The sequence below is a fragment of the Vigna angularis genome, chromosome 6 (genome assembly GCF_016808095.1).
Source record: "Vigna angularis cultivar LongXiaoDou No.4 chromosome 6, ASM1680809v1, whole genome shotgun sequence".
Classification (NCBI taxonomy): domain Eukaryota; kingdom Viridiplantae; phylum Streptophyta; class Magnoliopsida; order Fabales; family Fabaceae; genus Vigna; species Vigna angularis.
The window spans coordinates 2,426,173-2,448,981 of NC_068975.1; the positions used below are offsets into that span (position 1 = coordinate 2,426,173).

Genomic DNA, 22,809 nt, shown 5'->3' on the forward strand with positions numbered 1-22,809 from the left:
TTTCTGGTTTTTAAAAATATTACATGTTCTCGCATAAGTTCCAGAAAATAAGGAAAATTGAAATTGATTCTTGAAATTTTGAATCCTTTTATGCAAAATTGTAAACTCAGATTATTTTGCTTTCTCTCTATATATGTCGATATTATTGTTGCTTGACTCGAATTTTGCAGGTAGTAATTGGATTATGCGATTGACAGTTGTACTCTTAAGGATCCCTTTTCTTTTATAGCTTTAGAAACTAATGTAAAAAATGTTATGCACTAAAAGTTCAGAAAGACTTTTTATTTACAAATTATGAGAATATAAGTGTATGACTGTGTATGACTAGGGCTGATAAAAGAAATATAGATTTGTTTTAAAGTTATTACAAGATGTAATGTTTAATAACTATATTATCAACATCAAATATGGTAGAAGCATGCTAAATTATGAATACTCAAAACATATATCACCATTGCAATAATTTCTCACTCAATTTATAGAACACAAAAGAATATATCGCATATCCAACTTTTAAGACAAGCAGTTTATCTTGCTTTCCAAAGAAGCCTCTAGGATTCAAGTAGTTGATAGACAAATTAACAGATAGGGTTTGATGAGAAACGTCTTGTAGGTTCTATTCTAGAAGTTGGAGAACATAAACATGGAAATACTAAGATGCCAACACAAAGGAACAATGAATAAAGCCCCTGACGAGAACTTAAACCAAATAATATTTTCCATTAGTTGTGAACTTGTGATGATAGGTAGAGAGTATGATCAGGTGGCTCTTCAACATATGAAACATAAAACCCTTCCGCTGGAACTTACTTTGAATCTGATGACCACATACCGTGTCGCTTGAAGAATTCTCTAAATCCATAAGCGCTTAAATCGTAGTTGAACTGCAAGTGCATAAAATTAAATTGAAATTGGATAAAATATTACATCTCACAGATGCAAGTGAGTGTATGTCAGGCATGTACAAAATTTTGATAACTTAGTGACTTACTGGTAGATTACTAGACTTACTACCTATGTATAACTCACTATAAACATACGTTTGAGAAGAGTTAAAAATTCAAAATAATAATAATAATCAGTGATAGGTATCAGTTAGCCTGAAAAAGGATTCTCAAGGTGCAATCCAGACTTAATTTAAACAAAAACAACTTACAGGCAAGACTTTAACACTGTACTTAGTAATATTCGGATCAGCCACCCTTCCCTGTTTATCTGCCTGTATAGAGGAACACATGTCTCAAATTACAAAAGGATTTACATGGGGTGGTAGTCAATGAACAGATTAACCGATTAATAGAAACCATACTGCAGAATACGTGCTTTCTGATCAACCATTCCGTTAAAAGAAAATCTTATATGACTTTTCCCGAAGGAAGTTTATGCAATGAATTGATGAGACAGTGATGAACAGGTAAGGAACACCATACCTGTGTTGGACTGTGAAATATTTCAATGAATGGATACTCCTTCTTTTGCCGAGTTATACAAAACCCAGGATATTTCGGACATTCAACCTGCAAAGCTCCAGAACAAAACCATTTCACCAATGCACAATAACATGATACAGAGTGCACAGAAAATACATAGCCCAAACCCAAGAAAATAATAATAATCACGCAATAAAATAAAAAGAAAGGAAAACTGTCGCGATGAACTGTGCTGTGTGAGTATATGTGTTTGTGTTTTTGTAATTCTGTGAGACAGGAGCTATGCTGCATCAGAGAGATGCTATTGATATGGTTGCCAACAGTTGCACGAGCACATTAATTATGAAAAATAACTTACACGCATAAATTTTACATGAGGATAAAACTCAACAGCAGCTTCTTCCAATACTTTGTCAAGATGTCGAGTGTAATTCCCCCTGCATTATCAAATAAGTAGTAGTTATTAGTTATTATTAAATCTCTTCACTTTTCCTTTCCATTAAAACCAAAGTCAAGTTCAAATAGGGGGAACCGAGTAAGAATTCAGCAGCTGACTCCAGATTACCTGATAGTAAATGCAACAACCACAGGAAAACCTTCATGAAGAAGTGTGACAAACTCACGCTCAGATGTAAAATGAATAACCTTGGATGGTCCAAGATCCTTTGGATAACCAGTATAGTACCTTTAGTTATCACAAAAATTCCAAAAAATATTATCATCTTATAGTAGAAAGAGAATCAGATTAGGCAAAACTATCCCATGAAAAAGGCATTACGAAAGTGCGCCATAACAACACAACTATTTATGGAGTTTATGGAAACTACCGTACCATAGTCAATCCCTACCGAACTTCATTAGTAATATATGAAGATTTGAAATTAGCTTCCAAACACTTTTTGACATGATTGGAAAAAGAATTAAATATATTCTTTTGGTATCTCAATATATATACCAATCCAGGACTACAAGTACTTGATGAAGATAAAATATAGAGAGGAAAAGAAGTTTTCAATAGGCCAACAGAAATTATTAAATGACTCAGTCATAGCACAATGAGTGCTCTTTTGGCAGAACATAAAGATGACACCATAAAGAAATTAAAACAGAGTCATCCACTCTCAAAAAACCCGAATAGACCTATATAATTCTCCTACCCGAAATTTTTTTCTAGTCAAATATGCACAACATATCAAGCAGCTTAATAGCATGAGTGTGCAAAGCCTCCCCCATGTTCCCGAAGATGATAATATTATATTCTTAAGATAATAAAACATTATTTCAAGATATGTTGAGAGAACAAAAGTGTATCTTATTCTTGAAACATTTACGAATCAAATTACTATAATCACGCTCACTATAAATATGCTTAACAAAAATCTGTCATATACAGCAAGTTAAGAAAAGCAATTAAGGATCACATGAACGAATTCATACTTGCAAGTTGAACGGAGATGACTGATCATCCGATCAAAAAACGATGGATCGTCCATTACACGGTGAATGCAACGGGGCTAAACTATCCAGTTCCTGCAAATAAATACATGTTACAGACAGACTACAAAAATCGTGAAAATGCACTATCAACCTCACTAAAACTTTTCTTGTTTAATTTCTACTATCCCCACAACTCCTTATTTACAAAGATTCGGTTGAAGCATTTTATCGAACACCTAAAGAGCATTCCACGTAGTGTGTGAAACTCAGATTTAAGAAAGCGTAAGGAAAGAAAACAAAGTGAAATACAGAAACATGAGTTAAATGAATAATTTTCGGAGTTAATTTGAAATTAAAATTCTTATACCCACTTGGCGTCACTTTTCCACCACCCAAAACAGGGAATTGGACTATAGAATTCCTGATGAAAATATGGTGCTTTTAGTTTTTGTATATTTTTGTTTTATGTTTTTATTACAACCTGCAACAGAACTATGTCAAATTTGGGTCGGATTGGGCCTAATAATATTCAACCCAACCTATCTTCCTAGGCTTTCTCTTTCTACATCCCCAGAAATTTTAACTGCAACCCCATTATTTTTATATGATACGTTCGTAAAGGTAACTTCCATATTATGGGCAATCCTCCAAAACAAGTTTATTGGAATTTCTAGAACATGATTTCAACAATAAAATTTTCGGAACTGTCCAGAATAAATTTTCTTGAACAGGATTCTGAAACATGTTTTTTGAAATATACTTACTAGAACACATAAAATGCATTATGTTTTGATATATATATATATATATATAGTATCGTATCTAGGGTAGACCGAACGCTCAGCATTCAGCACCTGTCGGTCCATCCACTCAGGACCGTCGGGTCCATTCGTTACAGTTAACCAGGTCAAGGATTAGGCCGCAATTGGGCCAGCGCTTAAGCTATTATTAGGCCAATAGTCAGCAGGTACTAAAATCAAATAATATCTAATTAAAGATATTGATAAGCAGATTATAAACAACTAATCGGATTTTCAAGTAATCTGTTTATATTTTATTGGGCTTGTATCAGCTCAGGATCCATGAGGTAAGTTATAAATACAAAGTCAGGGCTGAAAGCCAGGTACGTTTTATTCATGCTCAATTCACACTCTAAAGCATTCCAATACGTTTCACTCACACTCAACCTATTCTCAAATACTCAAATATCAAATTACACGCCTAATTTGGGCGTCAGAGTGCCTTTTGCAGGTACCTTCCCCCTCATCCAGAAGAAGACCGATCGGTCTACACTAATACCGATCGGGCAACAACAATAGATTGAAAGTGATCGAGCGGTTCAGATTGAAGAAAGGAGGGCGATCCAGACGTTCGGAAGCGGGAAAGACACGTCAACAGGTTAGTCTCTCGGTCTCGGATATATTTGCAGAAACATTTTGGCGCCCATCGTGGGGTCGATAGCAGACAAAAGAAGCCTAGATGGTGACCACGAGGAGCATGGACGAGCAGCATACCACCAGAGATTTGATAGCTCAATTGCAAGCACAACTGCAAGCACAGGTTCGAGCACAGCAGGAGATGCAGCAGAAGCATGAGAGATTGTGACGCTAAGGGCCGAACGGACCCGTCAACAACAGTCTGAGCAGTCATCCCCGTCATCAGCTCAACGGGGTCATGACAGCGAAAATAATGAAACACATCCCAGTCAGGACCGATCTCATCGTACCAATCCGAACGGAAACCCAAATGGCAATCCGAACGGTAACCAAAATGGCAATCCGAACGGAAACCCAAATGGCAATCCAAACGACAACCCACATGGCCAAGCGCCCTCACCTTTACAAACTGTTAGATCGATCGGTCTACTTCCTTTCACGACAACAATCATGCAGGCACCCATGCCAGAGAAAACTCCTCCCACATTTGAAGAGTATGACGACTCAACCGACCTAGATGATCACATGAGAGCATTTGTCAATGCAATGGCGTTTTACTCCAACTGTGACCCGGTCCTGTGCAGAACCTTTTCACTATTGCTAAGGGGAGAAGCATTCACATGGTATAACACCCTTCCCCCAAATACAGTGGATTGCTTTGCCACTATACAAACCCTTTTTGAGCGACAATATGCATCTAGTCGGATACAAGAGTTCACGCCCGCGGAGTTGGTAAATACCAAACAGGAGAAAGATGAATCTCTGAAAGCCTTCATGAAAAGGTACAACGAAACCGCTTGGCGAGTCAGGGATATCAATCATACCTTCATCATTAGCAACCTGCCTTCTTGCTTAAAAGCGGGATATTTTTCGGAAAATTTATACGCCAAACTCCCTAAAACCATGGATGAGCTCCAAGAGAGGGTGGTGGAGTTTATTCATATTGAAGATATAAGGCAATCCTGAAAAAAGCAGCATCAAGAAACCTCTGGGGGAAATAAGAAAGAAGGAAAACGATCGTTCAATGGGGATCCTCCTCAAAAGGATCCTAAGCATCTTCCCAGATTTAATCACTATACCACCCTCAATGCACCAAGGGCTAAGGTTCTCGAGGAAGCTCTCAATGTTGAACTTCTCACACTTCGAGAAAAGGCCACTCCCAAGAGCGTTGATGCGAGGAAGAGCTGCAATTTCCATCTGAACTGCGGCCATACTATGGAAGAATGCAATATACTGAAAGCTAAAATAGAAAGGCTTATCCGAGGAGGCCATCTACAGCAATTCGTAAGAAAAGAAAGAACCCAAAGAAGAAGTCCTACCAGAGAAGCCGGACGGTCCCATCAAAAGACCAAACGAGGACGTAGGCACAGTTGCAGCCGTAGCCGCAGTCGCAGTCGTGAACGTGACCGATCGGTTCATAGGTACGTCAATACCATTTCTGGAGGTTTTGCTGGAGGAGGAACATTATTGTCAACAAGGAAAAGGCACCTGAGGAGACTCAAAACCGTTCACATGGTGGATAGAAAACCTCGATCTCTACCACCAATTACCTTCACTAATGAGGATTTCCATGCCCCTGACTCGAATCAAGATGATCCTATGGTCATTACAACCGAGATATCTCGTTGTGTTATCAGCAAGGTGTTAGTCGATCAGGATAGCTCGGTCAACATCTTGTATTGGAAGACGTTCTTACAAATGGATTTGTCTGAAGATGTCATATGCCCATTTAATGAGCAAATTGTGGGATTTACAGGAGAAAGAGTCAATACTCGAGGATACTTCGACTTAAGGACTCGGCTTGGACCGGACAGAGAAGCGAAAGAATTCAGAATACAATTCCTGTTAGTAGAAGCTCATACTCCATATAACGCTCTGTTGGGACGACCTTGTTTGAATGCTTTTGGAGCTGTGGTCTCCACCCCACATTTAGCATTGAAATTCCCGTTAGAGAAGGGTACCATATGCAATGTACGGACGGATCAACAGACAGCCCGAGAATGCTATAATGTTAGCTTAAAAGTCACACCCTTCGTTCCCCCTCAAACGGACAGAGGAGCAGAAACAACTATTAGTTAAACTCGACATCTTGCTAAAAGAACTTATTGGCTCAAAGGAAAAACTATCCCTAGACTAGGAAAAAAGACTAGTATCAAATTTTACTTCAGTTAAACATTATTGTCACGTTTTATTAAAACATTTATTATTTTTTCTTTAAAGTTGTTTTGTTGAAGCAAATACGCTCGACCAATTTTTTGTTTAAACAAAGTTATCAAATATTCGGCCACTTGGCCTCTACTGTTCGGCTTTCTGGGGCCTCAAGTATTCAGGTATTCAGCCATCCGACCTCACAAATGCTCGGCCATTCGGCCTCTAATGGTCGGTCGCCTGGCCTCACAGGTGCTTGGCCATTTGGCCTCAGAGGTGCTCGACCAGCCGGCCTCACAAGTGCTCGGCCATCTGGCCTCACAGACGCTCGGTCATTCGGCCTCTAAAACTCAGTCATCCGGTCTCATAGGGGCTCGGCCAACCGGCCTCACAGATGCTCGGCCACTCGGCCTCTGACGCTCGATCGTTCGGCCTCACAGGTGCTCGGCCATTCGGCCTTTAACACTCAGTCATCCGGCCTCACAGGTGCTCGGTCGTCCGGCTTCACAGATGCTCGGCCATTCGGCCTCTAACGCTCGGTCATCCGGCTTCACAGGTGCTCGATCATCCAGCCTCTACTATTCGACCTTCCATGGCCTTAAGTATTCAGGTATTCGGCCGTTCAGCCTCACAGGTACTCGACCATCATCTCTCATAGGTATTTGTCCACTCGGCCTCTGCCGTCCGTCCTCCATGGCGTCAAGTGTTCAGGCATTCAGCCGCTCGGTCTCACAGATTTCGTCTACTGGGAGATTCTTTAGGAACTCCTAGGCCACGGACGGTCACTCACGTCTATTGGGAAGTTCTTCAGGAACTCCTGGGCCACGGACGGTCACTCACGTCTATTGGGAAGTTCTTCAGGAACTCCTGGGCCACGGACGGTCACTCATGTCTACTGGGAATTTCTTCAGTAACTCCTAGGCCACGGACGGTCACTCTCGTTTACTGGGAAGTTCTCCAGGAACTCCTAGCCAAAAACAAAGAGCTGAGGAACAGTCACTCTCATTCGAGCATCTTTAACCGAGCGGTCTCCCCTGCTTGGCTATTCGACCTTATAAAATGGGTTAGTCTAGTGGTTTACATTCTTTTGACAGTTCATATTTAGTGGATATTTTCCCTCAGAACAGGTAAGCTGGATAATATCAGTCATTGATCAAATGGGAAAAAGTTCTAAAAAGAACTCCCATCATTTACCGCTCGGTACATGGCAAAGTTCAAAAGGAGAACTCATAAATCCCGCCACAGGTGAACAACGACTAAAAACAGCCTCCCTCAAACTCATAAGTCCTATAGTTAACTACGGCTAAAGTCGAACACTTAACTCAGACTTGGGGGGCATATGTATCGTACCTAGGGTAGACCGAACGGTCAGCATTCAGCACCCTTCGGTCCATCCACTCAAGGCCTTCAGGTCCATCCGCTATGGTTAACCGAGTCAAAGATTGGGCCGTAATTGGGCCAGCGCTTAATCTATTATTGGGCCAATAGTCCAACAGGTGCTAAAATCAAAGAATATCTAATTAAAGATATTGATAAATAGGTTATAAACAACCAACCGAATTTTCTGGTAATTTGTTTATATGTTATTCTGTTTATATTTTATTGGGGTTGTATCAGCTCATGAGCCATGAGGTAAGGTATAAATACAAAGCCAGGGCTGAAAGCCAGGTACGTTCTATTCATGCTCAATTCACACTCCAAAACATTTCAATACGTTTCACTCACACTCAACCCATTCTCAAATACTCAAATATCAAATTACACACCTAACTTGGACGTTGGAGTGCCTTTTACAGGTACCTCCACCCTCGTTCAGAAGGAGACCGATCGGTCTACACTAATACCGATCGGGCAACAATAGTAGATTGAAAGTGACCGAGCAGTTCAGATTGAAGAAAGGAGGGCGATCCAGGCGTTCGGAAGCGAGAAAGACACGTCAACAGGTTAGTCTCTCGGTCTTGGATATATTTGCATAAACATATATATATATATATATATATATATATATATATATGAAATAACTTTTTAGAATAAACTTTTCAGAATATACAAGAATTGTTTTAGAACAAGACTTATGAAAAAAAAAATTCAAAATAAATTTTTCAGAAAATATATATTATTTTCTAAAATGAGTTCTTCAACATAAGTTTTTTTTCTTAGTGACAATAAATAACAAAGCTACAATGGAAGACGATGACAATGGCTATGTGGTGCAATAAGATGTTATTTTAATCCTTGTTATTAATATTGTGGTCTAGGTAATAATCATGGTTTCTTACGAAGAAAAAAACCTCTGTAAGTCATATTTGAAAACAATTTTGATAAGTATTAGAATCAATGGTATAACACTTGTTAACAGAGGTCCATACAAAAAAAAGGACTTACAATGAAGAAGAATGTATGTTGTCTATTTACAACATTTACTTAAATAAATGGAACAAGAATAGTAATAGAATAAAATAAAATGATATTTGTACTGTATAACTATTCGGTCAACGCACCCTCTTATACACTGAGTAGTCAACTCTTATAAGAGAATGAACATTTCCTCAAAACCACGTAATAATGTAGACTGGTTAGTTACAATTTCCATAGATGATTGATCGGTAATACACATTAAAACCATCGACACAAATTCAGCATGATTAACAAAGTAAAATATGCTTATGAACTCTTGGACTATAATTGGGTTAACCTTAATTAAAAGCCCACTTCAAAACCCATAAATACAGAGGTAAGTTAAGGAGGTAGGTGATTGCATTTATTGTGAAATTAAGACTACATTGTGATAACCAAGCGGATTCATTAACTGACATGAGCGTCAGAGTGTCTTTGACAAGTACATCATCGCTCGACTTGAGGATTGAAGGAAGGAGATTGATAATAACAGTAACGAAAATTGAAGGCAACATAGAAAGACTAGTGAAAAGTGTGAAGAAGTAGTTCTTGACCCCGCTATTTGAAACATTTTGGTGCCCACCGTGGGGCCCAAGAACAAACGAACAAACCCAATGGTGACCATGAGAAATATAGGCGAACAACAAGACCCTTTGGAGTTCATAAGGGAAATGCAGAGGCAGATGGAGGAGATGCAAAGGAGACATGAAGCTGAGCTAGCCACACTAACATTCGAGCATGTCGTTGGCCGACATGAGCAATCTACACAACACCCGATGTAACTCATCCCCATACCCTCGAAGGATAATAATCAAGTTGAAGGGCCGAGCAAGACTGATCAAGAGATGAGTACAACGGCAACGAAGACAACCCTTTTTATCCCAATTGTGCAGGCTAAAGGTTTGTTACCCTTCACTGCGGCTGTTATGCACTGATACCAAAGAATGAAGTACCTGAAAAACATTAAAAGGGGAGGAGGTTGAATAGTGTTAATGGAAAACCATTTGCAATCCTTCTGATATAAAATGTTATCAAGCTTTTGAAAATTTTCTTTTAATTGCTTAGATGCTCGACTTGATAAATAAATGAACGAACGTCCTGCCACGTTATTCAAAATATGTATTGTAGCATTTAGTAAGAACTTCGTTTATGAAAAATAAACGTTTTAGCTTGGAAGATTCTTATATATAGAAATCCAAACACAACTGCAGGTTTTTGTAAAAGGGTCATTTAGACAAGAGAATAGATAATTGCACAAGAAATTTTATATTAATTTACTGCAACTAAGCTACGTTCAGTCTACTTCGCAGAGGGTTCCACTAAAATCTTCACACGATTACAAATGAGTATTAGCACCACTCCTACTATTCAACAACCTCGCTGATATTTCCTTTGAGTATTCTCACCTCTCCTAGTACTCAACAACTCCGCCGAGATTTCTATTGAGTATTCGCACCACTCTTGGTACTCAACAACCTTAGTTGAGATTTCCTTTAATTATTCGCACCACTCTTGGTACTTAGCAACCTTGCCAAGATTCCTCAACTCAAACAGAGTTCAGTTGTAAGTTTTTTAATTCTCTTCAGAATTGCAATCAACGATTGCTTACAAGATGTTTGGACTATATCCCTCATAGAGAGGATTTGATTACATTACAAAGGAGTCTAAACACTCACATGTGTCTCTCTTTTCTCTTACATAGTAAGCAATATGACAATGAAGCGTGAGAGTATTTCTTTTCTCTTTTTCTCTTTTCTTCTCTTTTCTTCTCTAATCTTTTTCTTTACCTCAAATGTATTCTTTTTCTTGAGCTCTTTCTCTTTAGGTTCTTAGGATGCATATTACATTGTAAGTTTCTCTCTTGATTATTCTCTTAAGTTATCCTCTTGATTTTCCTTTCGAGAGATCTTCTATTTAAAGGCTTCATGGATATTTGTCCATTAGATTGAGTTTGTAGCCTTGATACCTATGTTTTCTCTTTCTTCTTCGTACAACGGATGTTGGGTAAGCCAACTTGTCAGAGCAGACATGTTTTTCTAGAACTTTGCTTGAAGTAGGTTGTATGATATTTTTCAAGTGAAGAACATTTTATGAATATCTCCTTTGTCTCTAATGTTCATTTTTTGATATTTGATATGTAGCTCTATGGATGCGTGTAGAATAAATTGTCTACAAAATAGAGTAAATTGTCCATGCAACAGATACTTTTGTTGTTTTTGAATGTTGAGCATTTAATGTCATTTAAAGCTTGTTCAGAACAATAAAGTGCTTTTTGCTTTTCTACTGTTAGGTAGCATTTTGCAATTAAGCTCTTTTCTCTAAAGATACCAAGCATAGTATAGATACTTCATTGTTAGATGAGGTACTGTTTAAGCTCATGGTATCATTTAGTCAAGTAAATGCTTCTTTCGGTGTTGTCTCTTTTTAGATAGATAGAATTTATCGTGTTTAAGCTTTTTTTTATGTTTGGATATTTATGTGTTTTAAGATGTTTTGTCAGAGACATTGTCTCGACCTATTTTGTTTTTAAGAGCTATACCGAATACCTTTTTTAGGTATTGTAAACATCAAGCATTTAACTTTTAACTTTCTTAGACGCTTTAGGTAAAACATCGTTTAGTCATGCGTCTAGGTGTTTTAACCTAGATGTTTTTCTATTTCCTAAGAACCTAAGTATTTTTCTAAGTTTTTCTCTTCTTCTTCTTCTCTCTCTCTCTCTCTCTCTCTCTCTTTTCTCTCTCATTTCTTCCTCTTCTTTCCTTTCTTGTTACTTTCTCTCTTCCTCTTTTTTCTCTCTCTTTTTGTTTCTTTCTTTCTTTTCTCTCAATGCCATTTCTCTCCTTCTAATCTTTCTCTTTCTTCTCTCATCCAAGAGTTTCTCAAGTTTTTCTTTAAATTCAATTTCTCTACGGGATAAACCATATAGACCTTTCATAAATGTTTTTCCCTCTTGAATTAGTTTTCCCATTAATTCTAGGTCTCTCTTAGCTAAAGGAGGAACAAAATTTCTTCTCATGCAAGCTCTTAGTTCATACCAATCATGAATGAAGGATTTTCTACCTTTCTTGACACTATATTGCCTATGATTTCAGCATTCACTTGCATGTTCTTTTAATCTAGAAAAGTATATGTTAAGAATAGAGGATTCATTATCTCTAGCAAGAAAAGGATGTATTTTATTAATTTTTCTTTCCTAAGCTAAGTATGTTAAAGCACTAATGTCTTTACCAAAGAATGGAATGTCTCTCCTAGCTTGATTGTACCTCTCATCCTCCGTCTTATGTGATTCTTTTTTTTCACCCTCCTTTTGATTTTTCATATATTGGGCAAACAAGTCCCGACTCTCACTCATTTCTATTCCTCTCTTGCTAATCATGGTTTCTTCAAACATCTTCTAATTTCAAAAGTGAATTCAAGTTAACCTTATAATCCATAATAAAATTATAGTGGAATAGTCCTAAAAGTTTAGCCCTCCATAAGGGAATGGAATACATGGTAAAATAAAAGAGAGAGGAATGGTGGATAATTACTTTTCAGTGGAGGAGTCTCAGTGAATGAATGATGGTTCCTGCTTCCCTTAAGTCTCTTTTATCTGGTGCAAGTAATTAACAAATTAAAATAATTATAAAATATTTGGGAGATATTTTCTATTGATATTTCCATATTATCTTATAAAATATTTACTGAATTTCTCTCAAATTTTCAATTTACCGTTCCTTATTTTGCCAAAATTGGAGAGAGGCCCATTAGATTTTCATATTTACACTTAAGCCCCATTTTTTTGACCAAAATTAATTTGTTTGACCAAGAAAGACTTGTCCACTATCCACTTAGGGTTTAACATGTGGCAGTCCCCTCCTTCCACCCAAATTAAGGTTTTTGATGATTGAGAATGCTGGGGAATCTTGGGCCGCGAAGGAGAAGGTGGTGGTGCGACTTGGTTGGTGTAGAAGCCAATGGTCGCATGTTTTCTTTGCAGGTTTGGATCGAAGAGGTTGAAGATGGTTAGCTTGTGACTCCTGTGAAAGTGGTTTTGGTTCCTTATAAGTGGTCCATGGCGCGATTAAAGAAAAGGAGATTTGTGATTTTGATCTTGTGGTTTCTAGGATTTCCTGTCGGTTGAATCATTTTGGCTTATGGAGGCACAAAGGTGGTGCAATTTGGCCTTCATGGTGAAGCTGGTGGTGTTGCCATATATTCTAGTCGCGATTCTATTTTCTGGTTAGTGAGGGTTTTCACGATTTGGTGGGATTTTTGGGTTCTGATTTGAGGGTTTATGGTTCATTTAGTTTTTTTTTTTTGAATCGTAGGTCTTTTAGGATGTTTCGCGATGAACTTTCGGTTGAGTTTTTGTGGTGGTGGAGGCTATGCGAGGTGGTGCGTCAATGGGGGCTATCTTGCGGTGGAGATTGGCGTTGCAGTATGAGGGTTTCCCGATTAAGCTTTTGTTGGTTGCGGTGGAGAATGGAGGAGTCGTGGTGGTGATATGGAGGTTTCGCGGTGGCTAGTGTCGTAGTGGCAGGTTGGTCTGGTGGCGGCGTAAGGAAAAAGATGGTGCCTAAGAGAATTAAGGTTTTTCAAGTTGAAGATAATGGCATGGTGGGGTTGATCATGTGGTACGTTTTGGTTCATTCACTGATTAGTACAAGGATCAATGTCATGGCGTACATATGTAAAATTAAAAGTGTGTTCAGCTCTTTGAACATTTCTTTTCAGAATTTCATATTTCATACCATTTTGTAACTTTTGACCAATTAATTTCATATTTTAAATGAATCAAACTTCAACTTCAGCATTAACAAACATTTGAATTTTCGAGAATAATTTATGTAACTAAAAATCACTTTTTTAAGATCTTTTAATTTCCAAACTCAACAACTTCAATTACCACTAATCATCTTTAAATCAACCATTTAAACACTATAATTCCATCAAAAACTTAAAATTAAACTTAAATATGTGGGCATAAATATGCATTGATCACCAAGTACCCACTGTTACTTTGACTAGAACTGAGTTTCACCCCTTTTTGGTTGTACAGTATTCTTCAACACTCCTAGTATCCCTAGACAATCCAGATATCTTCTCGATATGTCGTCTAGCTACCGTTTAACCTCACTAAGTTAAACATAAAGTGTTTGCATTTTCTTCGAAATGCACAATCAAAAGATTGGTTACAAGTACTTAGACAATAACTCTCGCAGAAAGGATATATATGCAATACAATTCAATCAACAAACACATAAATTTTTTCTCTTTTTTCTATTCTTACAATAGTAAGCTTATATATCAATGAAGCTTTAGAGTGTTTTTGTTGCTTGAGCTTTTCTTCTCTTTCTCAGATATTTTCTTTCGAATTCGTGTGCTTTAACTTTTTCTCGACGTTGTTAACTTGAGCCTTTTCTCTATATGATATTCACTTAATTCTCTTTTTGAATCACTAGTGCAAAAACATCATATAACGTAACACGTTCAACATCCAACCACTGAATAGCCAACGTTAAAAATGACCGGTGCCATTTTTGTAAATGACCGGTGCCATTATATTGGGTAAATTTTGCGAAAATGCTTGGCGCGATGCTGAAAATGTATTTATGTATCACGTCAAATTCCCTAAAATTAGACGTCAAAAGGATATAAAACGTCGAATGCCCCAGCGTTAGACGTTAAAAGGTTAGTGAATTCAATAAAAATTTGAGCGGGAGATTGAAAATTCATTCACTTTATCTTAGCGCGCGATACCCTCTTCTCTGCTCAAATTTTCTGGAACGAAGTTTGACGACCATCACATGTAATCTTTCTTTCATTTATAACAAATGCATGTTAATTAACTACTTTATGTAAGATTTTCATTTGTTTTGATCGATTATTTTCGTGTTTTTGTCCTTCATAGGCGTATTCTACTTTCTCTCTCACTGGTGGCAATACTTTATTTCAACGAACCCACCTTTTGAAGGTTAGATTTCGTTTTCGTTTTGATGAACTTATTTGTTGAACTTGTTTGTTATTTTTTTGTTGAACTTGTGTGTTGCTATTTTTTGGTTGAACTTGTTTGTTGTTGTTTGATTGAACTTGTTTGTTGTTTGTTATTGTTGTTTGTTGTTGATACTATACTACACATTCATAGTTCATGCTTTATAAAATACCAAAAACTGAAATTTGTTTTTTTTTTCTGCTTTTCAGGTCTTTGTAGAGTTGTAAAAAAGGATCAGAACTAATTAAAAAAACAAAAAAAAAATTGATTAACGTCGAATATGGACAAAATTCGACATTAATTTGTTTTACTGTTAATGTCGAATTGTTCTATGTTCGACGTCAATTTAATGTCCCCCGATATGACGTTGACCTCGAATCCGACGTGAAAGGCCAAAAATCACTGACGTTATACGGTGTTTTTGTATTAGTGAATGATCTTCTATTTAAGTTTTTCTTTCTTTCATTCAAAAACATGTTTAGCTAGGTGTCTTTCAACACAAGTTTTTGGAATATCGTTTAAGACCTTTTAGCGTACTTCCAAAAACATCTCTTGACATTTTCATTTATCAAGATATATCGAGAGTTCGTTTTATCATCGCTTAGCGATGTATAATGCTTGTTGCATTAAGCAAAACTCTCGTTGACGCATTAAATAATGAAACCGTTTAGTGGTACGTCAATTCAATACCTTGGTGTTTTTACTAAGGCTTTTCTTAGGATGTTTAGATTTTTAAGAGCATTTTTCACAAATCATTTATATTCTAGTTGAATTGTTTTTCTAATGATAACATTGTCATATGCTCATTTCGTTTATTGTTATTTGTTAAACTTTAAAACAAATGAGGATATTTAGACAATTCAGTCTTATTAACGATTTTGTCTTAACCATATCGTTTATCATTATTAAAGCAAAGCTTATTTTAAGTGTCATGGTATTAGATAGACTATCATATTATTCAAGATCAATAATATATGACTTTCATAAGTCATAAATCATTTGTGCAAAACTTGTATATGTAACAGAGCAAAACGTGAATCGTTTATGCAACTCATGTCTATCAGAGCATGAACCAAAAACTTATATGTATTAGAGCATGGATAAACATTTATGCATATCAGAGAAAAAACAAATATAAGTTTAAGTTTTCACATGTGTATTAGAGCAAAAAGTATTCATACATGTATTAAAGCACAAGTATCATATCTAAATCATATGTATATCAAAGTAAACGATTGACACTTAAACATGGATATTTTTATATTTCAACAGATAAGCATTTTAAACAAGAATCCTAAATGTAATAACCTATCATTACATTTCTTCCCTTGAATGTAAGATCTTATCTATGTTTAGCATACTTCTTCCCTTATTTGATAAACATCGAAAAGGGTGTAGAGAAAAGGCATCATGGCGCAAATGAAGAAAGATAGATGGCGGGGAAAGAGGGATTGGAGAAAGAAAAAGGCCTAGAAAGAAAGGTGGTGGAGAGCGGTGGATAGGGGAAAAGGAAGGCTTCAAAAGAAAGGCCGGGGGTTAGGTAAAGGAAAGTGAAGGCTTAGAAAGAAAGGTGGGGGAAAGAGTTTGATGTGGTTGTGGTGGTGGTGGGGTTGGGTTGGGTTTCCCTCATCGGGTTCTTCAAATAAGAAGAGCGTAAGAGCTTCCCGATGCTTTTGAATAGAGACAACTTCCAGCCATATTCAAGGCTTTTTGGTAGTCTCACCTTCGCTACAAAAAAGGAAAAGTGTCATTTGAGAACGATGTTATTGGCACTAAAGAACTTTCCTTGAACAACAGTCCTTTGCTTCCTTTATATAATTTTTCATATGAGGTTAGGCAAGGCCAGCGTTCAACAGTTCCTTCAGTCACCATTTTCTTATTCATCATGTTTCATTGCCAAACGTTAGGGTTTACCTAGTGCTCAAGATAATGTTTTTCGTAGTTTATGTTTGATGGGGCAATCGTAGGTGGTTTTTCTTATGATGGATGCCATCTACAGAGATGTTATTTGTTTGTTTCGTAGACATGAAAAGGGATGGTCAAAAGGTTTTTCTTAGAGTGTTTTGGAATTTAATGTTTCTGAGAGAGAATGCTTTGAAAGAGATAGAGAAAAAAATAATATAATACTTGAGATATTATAAAAAATCTAAGAGTTTTTGTAAGAAGATATGATAATGAATACAAAACTTTTTTTATTAATATTTAGATAATATATTGACAATAGACCAAACTTGTTTAAGTTTTAAAAGATTGATGATTAAATATACAATTAAAGATTCATCAAAATTACAGTTCACATTATAGCAACCAAACCTAAATTTAATCTTAACTTCTTCCATTAATTTAATATCATATTAAAAGAATATAAAAATATTCATAAAATAGTTAGTGTCTTGGTCAAAATTGCATTTAAATAATGCAGACAAATGGAAAATTTGACTACATAGTACCAATAAATTTTCAATTTAATACCAAATTAATTTCCAAAGTCAAACCAAACATTCAATACTGGCATCAACTATTTCAAGTTCCAGCAATTAACGGTAGTCCAAAGAATAACTCCATATTATATATATATATATATAAAATAACATTTACTTGTCTTTGAATTATATAAATATAACCGAGTCTTCTATAAACATTTTTTGAGTTTTAGTTATCTATCGTAAAAGAAAACTCTCTTTTCTTACAGTTAATTAAGAAAATAAAATAAAATATCTTTCCATTATTCTAAAATTGATAATTGATATAAGTAATTAAATAAAAGATAAAATAAATGGAACAATGGACCTGGACAAAACATAAGAACTACAAAGTACAATCTCAAAGTGCAACGGAGTTATGATAAGTATTTAATTTAATTCTGAGTGCTTGCTAGGTACAACTTTGGACTATGTTCTCATTCGATATTAACATTGTTGTTTTAATAATATAGTAATATAATTTGACAAACAATAAACTTTTACACTCATCTAATATCATCTTTTACTATTTTTTTCACTTTTTCTTTTTTTCTTATAAATATCAAAGTTATTTTTTTATAATTATTTTATCTCCATGATTAATGTTGAATAAATGTTTTTTTTTCAATTTTATTTTTCTCTTTTAATATTAAGAACAAGACGGTTGATTTTGTCAGGTCACATCTCAAGCAAGAAAACTTAAAAAACCTGATGCACAAACTTTTTGGTAAAGTTTGGTGGTTCAACGAAGACTAGGCCATAAAATGGACAAACTCAATCAAATGTGTTTCTCTTTCCGGTTAATAATAATAATAATAAAATAACTTTAATTTTTTTATTTTTATAATTATTGCATTAGTTTTGTGTGATAAATATTAAATGATTTAATATTTTCAAAATATTAAACCTTTTTAGTTTTCTTATTTGAAAAATAACATATATACTGACTATATAAAAGTTAATATTATAAAGAGATATTCATTTAGTTTTGTTTTCTGTTTTTCTATTTTAATTACAAAACTATACACTGTTTTCAGTTTACATTTTAAAATATTTGTATAGAAAAAGGATTAATATTTTCGTAATTATTTTGAGAACAAATATGCAAAAACAAAAACAAATTAAAAACACATGATCATTTTATAACTTCAAAAAATTAAAATAGAATTAAATGCTCGTGAAAGATTTTGTTATACTCTTCATATTTTGAATTAATTAAATATTAAAACAACGATAGTTTATATTAATAATTTTACCATCACATATAAGTTTAATTCAATATATTAATAATTTTACCATCTTATATAAGTTTAATTCAATTTATTATTAAATGACATTAAAAAAATTAGTACTGCATTTGATGAGACGAGATTCTGATGAATGAATGATTTAGTATATCAATACTTTTAAATGAATAAATAAGAAAACAATATATTATTTTTTATAAATTAAGATCAGTGTGTCATTGCATATTTTAAGAATATATAAATTAATTGTAACATGTAATTAAAAATATTTTTCTAAACTATAATCCATAAAAAAAAAATGGTTTCAGCGCGTGGGCATGTAAAACAGCGGTTCCATAGAAAACCCACTTCCATAAATCACTTCAAAACTCTTTCTTTCCTTCATTCTCCATTTTCACTTCCCACCTTCACTTTTTGTGCTTTTCTCTCTCTCTCTCTCTCCACCACTATGTCCCGTCACCGCCGGCAAGCTTCCCAGGTCTTGCCACCGGAGATTTTCACTGGCACCGACGACCTCACCAACTTCTTTGACCTGAAAGAAGTTGGTGCTGATCAAGGTGGAGAAAACAAAACCACCCCCACCAACCACAAAAAGGAAGAGAAGAATTCCGTCACAACCCCTTCTCCGGCCAACACTTCCAAAAAGCTGCCGCCACCGCAGGGAAAGTCTGCCTGAGCAGTTAGGTGTGGTGTATGATCAAATGGAGTGTGAGAATCCATGACTCTGTTTATGCTTCATTTTGTTTCTAGTTACCTTTGAAGTTTAAAGTTTTTTTTTTTTTTTCCTTTTTTATTGCGGTTTCACTTTTTGTTTGAATTATAGTAATAATAAGCGAAAGGGTGGGAATCCATTGGCTTGGAATGTAGAGATACCAGTGCCTATAATAAAAATATATTGTTTATTATATTAGATTTTTATTAAATGATTTTATGTTTTCACTCATTACATTAATACTGATCTTATCTAAAAGAATAATGGCAGTCTCTATATTTCTTTTCAAGTGTTAGATTTTAATTTGTTTTTTTTTAATTTAACTGTATTTTTAAAATTCAAGACTGTGTTACTTACTTTTTTTTTATCGATTGGCCTTATTTTTTTTATCTGATATTTATGTATGTTTTTGTAATACAAAAAATAAAAGACATGAAATAAAAAAATTCATAACTATTTCATTAAAATCTACAAAATTTATTCTGTTCATAAATATGGTATACAAAATAGCCTTAATTAAAATACGTAAGAAAGGAGCAAGTATTATAAAATAATCATTGATTTATTTGACATAGATTAAAAATCATAATTAGAATTTCGCTAGTACAGAAAATAATTTATTATGAAAAACACTAAAACAATATTTATTAGGATAGTATGATCTAATTATGGAATATTTTAATCAAACAATCATTTCCAAGTTATTAATGTCATAGAGTATGATGGAGATAGCTAAATTTTGGTGTGGAATATAAATCACAAATAAATTTGTTTTTTGGTTTTTGTAGGTATTGTTTGAATCCGGGAAAATCTTCATATTAATAAATATGAATATAAATAAAAGTAATGTTTAATTTTTTTAATTAAATATGAGATAGAGAAAGAAATTAATATATACATATTTCTCCTCTTTCCATTTTAATACTTGTCTTTGTCATCATGTATCCGATTAAATTGTTAAAATATTCAGTTTATTAAGTAATCTTAATATATATATATATATATATATATATATATATAAGTTTTAGTTTTATAATTTTTTTAGTTATAATTTTTTTCTCTTTTCTAATTATTTGACATAATGAAATCTGTAAGACCCATGAAAAATATTTATAGTAAATTTTAGCATTTTATTAGTAATAATAATTTTAATGGATAGAAAAATATATATTTTGAATATAAAATTATAGTAATTTTAGAAGGAGAGGTTAAAATTTTTGATAACTTATTTAGTATTTTTTTTTTAAGAAAATCGAATAGTAAAAAATGAATAGTGAATAGTAAAAAGTGAATAGTAAATAGTAAAAAGTAAATAGTAAAAATAAATTTTCAGCATTAAGATTCCTTAGCATGGAAGAAAGTAGTAGGTAGAAATTAGGATCAGATTTGGTGAGAAAATGATTGAAATATTATTTTTAAATAATATTAAAATAATAAATAATATTAAAATATTAAGGAATAGTAAATTTTTTTTTTACTATAAATAGCCATGGGAGGGAAGGGTATTTTGCACCAAGAAAAGAGGAATCAAGTGAGAGCTTGAGAAATAGAGAAGAAAGAGTTAGGGAGAAATTTTTAGTTGCAAGAAGAGTAGAGGTTCTGAAGGGTTTCGGGGGAAACAAATTCGGAGCAGGAGATTAAGTCTGGAATAGAGGTAGGGGAGCTAACTTTTCTAAGCTTTTATATTATGATTTAGTACTGTTTTATTACTATTCATGTCTTGAAATTATGTATGAATATTGTTAATGCTTACTGTATGTTTATCTATATTGATATTCGGTATAAATATTATATGCTGTTGTTTTGAATCTGTTAATAAGAAATTTGTTAAAAACTAGTTGAGGAACACTTTGGCTAAGGAAAGACTTGGTACTTAAGTTGTCCATTGTGACGCACCTCTCTTTCCTGGAAGTCTACTCGACAGGTTTTTAACTTAAATCTTGTGTACAGATTATGTACTGTTAAATTATCATGTAATATATCTTGTTGGAATATATTCAGTTTGTATGATTTCTGAAATGATTGAAGTTTATTTGATTTGAATTTATGCATCTACACATGTATGAGTATTACGGGGAAATGTCGTAAGGGTATAATATGAGTCGAGGAATGTGAGTATGGTATGAGTCTCGCGGAGAGATTCTGTAATGTCAGGGTATGTGTATGAGGATTAGGGGTAGATTTCGTAATGGTATAATATGAGTTGAGGAATATGAGTATGGCATGAGTCTCGTGGAGAGATTCAATAATATTATAGTATTTGTGTATATGTTGATGTTGAGGGTCCCGTAGTTGGAGGTTATCCTGATACTCTAATAATCATCTAGTCTCAAGTAGAGAGGGATGAATTATGTGGTGAGAGGAGCAGGAGGTCCTGGTCTATGTGCCGGTTTTGGACATAGTGAGGGGACTAACCTTGTGAATGGTATGAAGTATTTTGGAAGTGTATTTGTAAGAAGAAGTAGAAGTCATTCCAAGTGCATAACCTCCCGTGACCGCTCATCAACGTATCATCCGGATGAGTGTCTATTGGGTATTGTGGTGTCTATTGGGTATTGTGAGACGAGTGTCTAATAGGGATTGTGGTATGAGGGTGTCGAACATAATTATTATATGATGTTTATATCAAGGTAATTATACATGTTTTAAATGATTGTTGCATGTTAGCTCACCCTACTTGTTTGTGTTTGTTTTGTGTTTGGGTATGTGCGATGATCGTATAATTCGTTATACGGGAGCAGATGAAGGAATTTCGTCTGATCCAATGCCAATGAAGGGAGAGACAGAAGAATAAGTTAGAAGAATTCGAATTATATTTATGAGATTATAGTTGAAATCTGAGTTTAAAACATGTGTAGACATATATTAATTATGAATTTATAAGTGTGAGATTACGGGATATTACCGTAAATATAATGTTACAATATATAAATTATGAATTATCTGGCGTGAGATATTGGGATGTTACATTAATGGTATCAGAGCAGTTCGTCCTTAGGATGACCTTTGTGTCGTGGGTCTGTCGTGTCTTCTCTATGAAGAATTGAGTCTAAATGGTATACTTACCATTTTCTCCAAGTCTAGATAGTAGATTATTGTGTCTAACTACTCATGACTTTTACGAGAGATGATTTTCCTTTCTTAATTCTCAAGGTTTATGAAAGATATTAGAATTAGTTAAAGCCTTCATAGGGAGATATAATACTAGAATTTGAGTTTCAAAGGATAAGTGAAGATGTTGGTGTTTAGAAGTTATGTTTTAAGATGTTTGCAGGACAAAATCAGGAGATTAGATATCTTACGTTTCACAAAAAGGAGTTAAGTTCAAAGGCTAGATTAAGAGAAGCTTTGGATAAGCATGAATGTAGCAAGGTTTGAGAAATCAGTTTGGTTTAGTATATCAGTAATGTTAGAAGTCAGAAGAGAGGGAAGTGTTGGTGAGAAACAGAGTGGCATTGTGTGAGATTGGTAACATGGATCGATGTATCAGTGATGGTTGGAATCTGAAGAAAGAAAATGGTGGAAGATTTGAAGATAAAGTTTAAAATAAAAAGGGATAGGAATAC

General features: G+C 34.6%; 2 protein-coding genes across 5 annotated transcripts; one reads left to right on the forward strand and one right to left on the reverse strand.

Annotated features, from left to right (window-relative positions):
- Nucleotides 1-454: 454 nt before the first annotated feature.
- Nucleotides 455-3,372, reverse strand: LOC108319776 (uncharacterized). Of its 4 annotated transcripts, none has more exons than XM_017551021.2 (7): nt 3,239-3,372; nt 2,868-2,960; nt 1,996-2,115; nt 1,789-1,867; nt 1,431-1,517; nt 1,157-1,219; nt 455-884 (listed from the first exon to the last, which is right to left on the reverse strand). In XM_017551021.2, exons 2-7 carry the CDS (start codon nt 2,921-2,923, stop codon nt 807-809), a joined length of 483 nt encoding a protein of 160 aa, XP_017406510.1. In that variant the 5' UTR covers nt 2,924-2,960; nt 3,239-3,372; the 3' UTR covers nt 455-806. The 4 variants fall into 4 exon arrangements, with proteins under 4 accessions (XP_017406510.1, XP_017406512.1, XP_052734692.1 ...); XM_017551023.2 differs by having other exon boundaries at nt 3,235-3,363; XM_052878732.1 differs by lacking the exon at nt 3,239-3,372 and adding an exon at nt 3,019-3,196.
- A 577-nt stretch (nt 3,373-3,949) lies between these two features.
- On the forward strand, nt 3,950-6,382 carry LOC108319761 (uncharacterized). Its single transcript, XM_017551004.1, has 4 exons — nt 3,950-3,954; nt 4,297-4,427; nt 4,530-5,227; nt 5,279-6,382. Exons 1-4 carry the CDS (start codon nt 3,950-3,952, stop codon nt 6,380-6,382), a joined length of 1,938 nt encoding a protein of 645 aa, XP_017406493.1.
- The last annotated feature ends 16,427 nt before the right edge of the window (nt 6,383-22,809 follow it).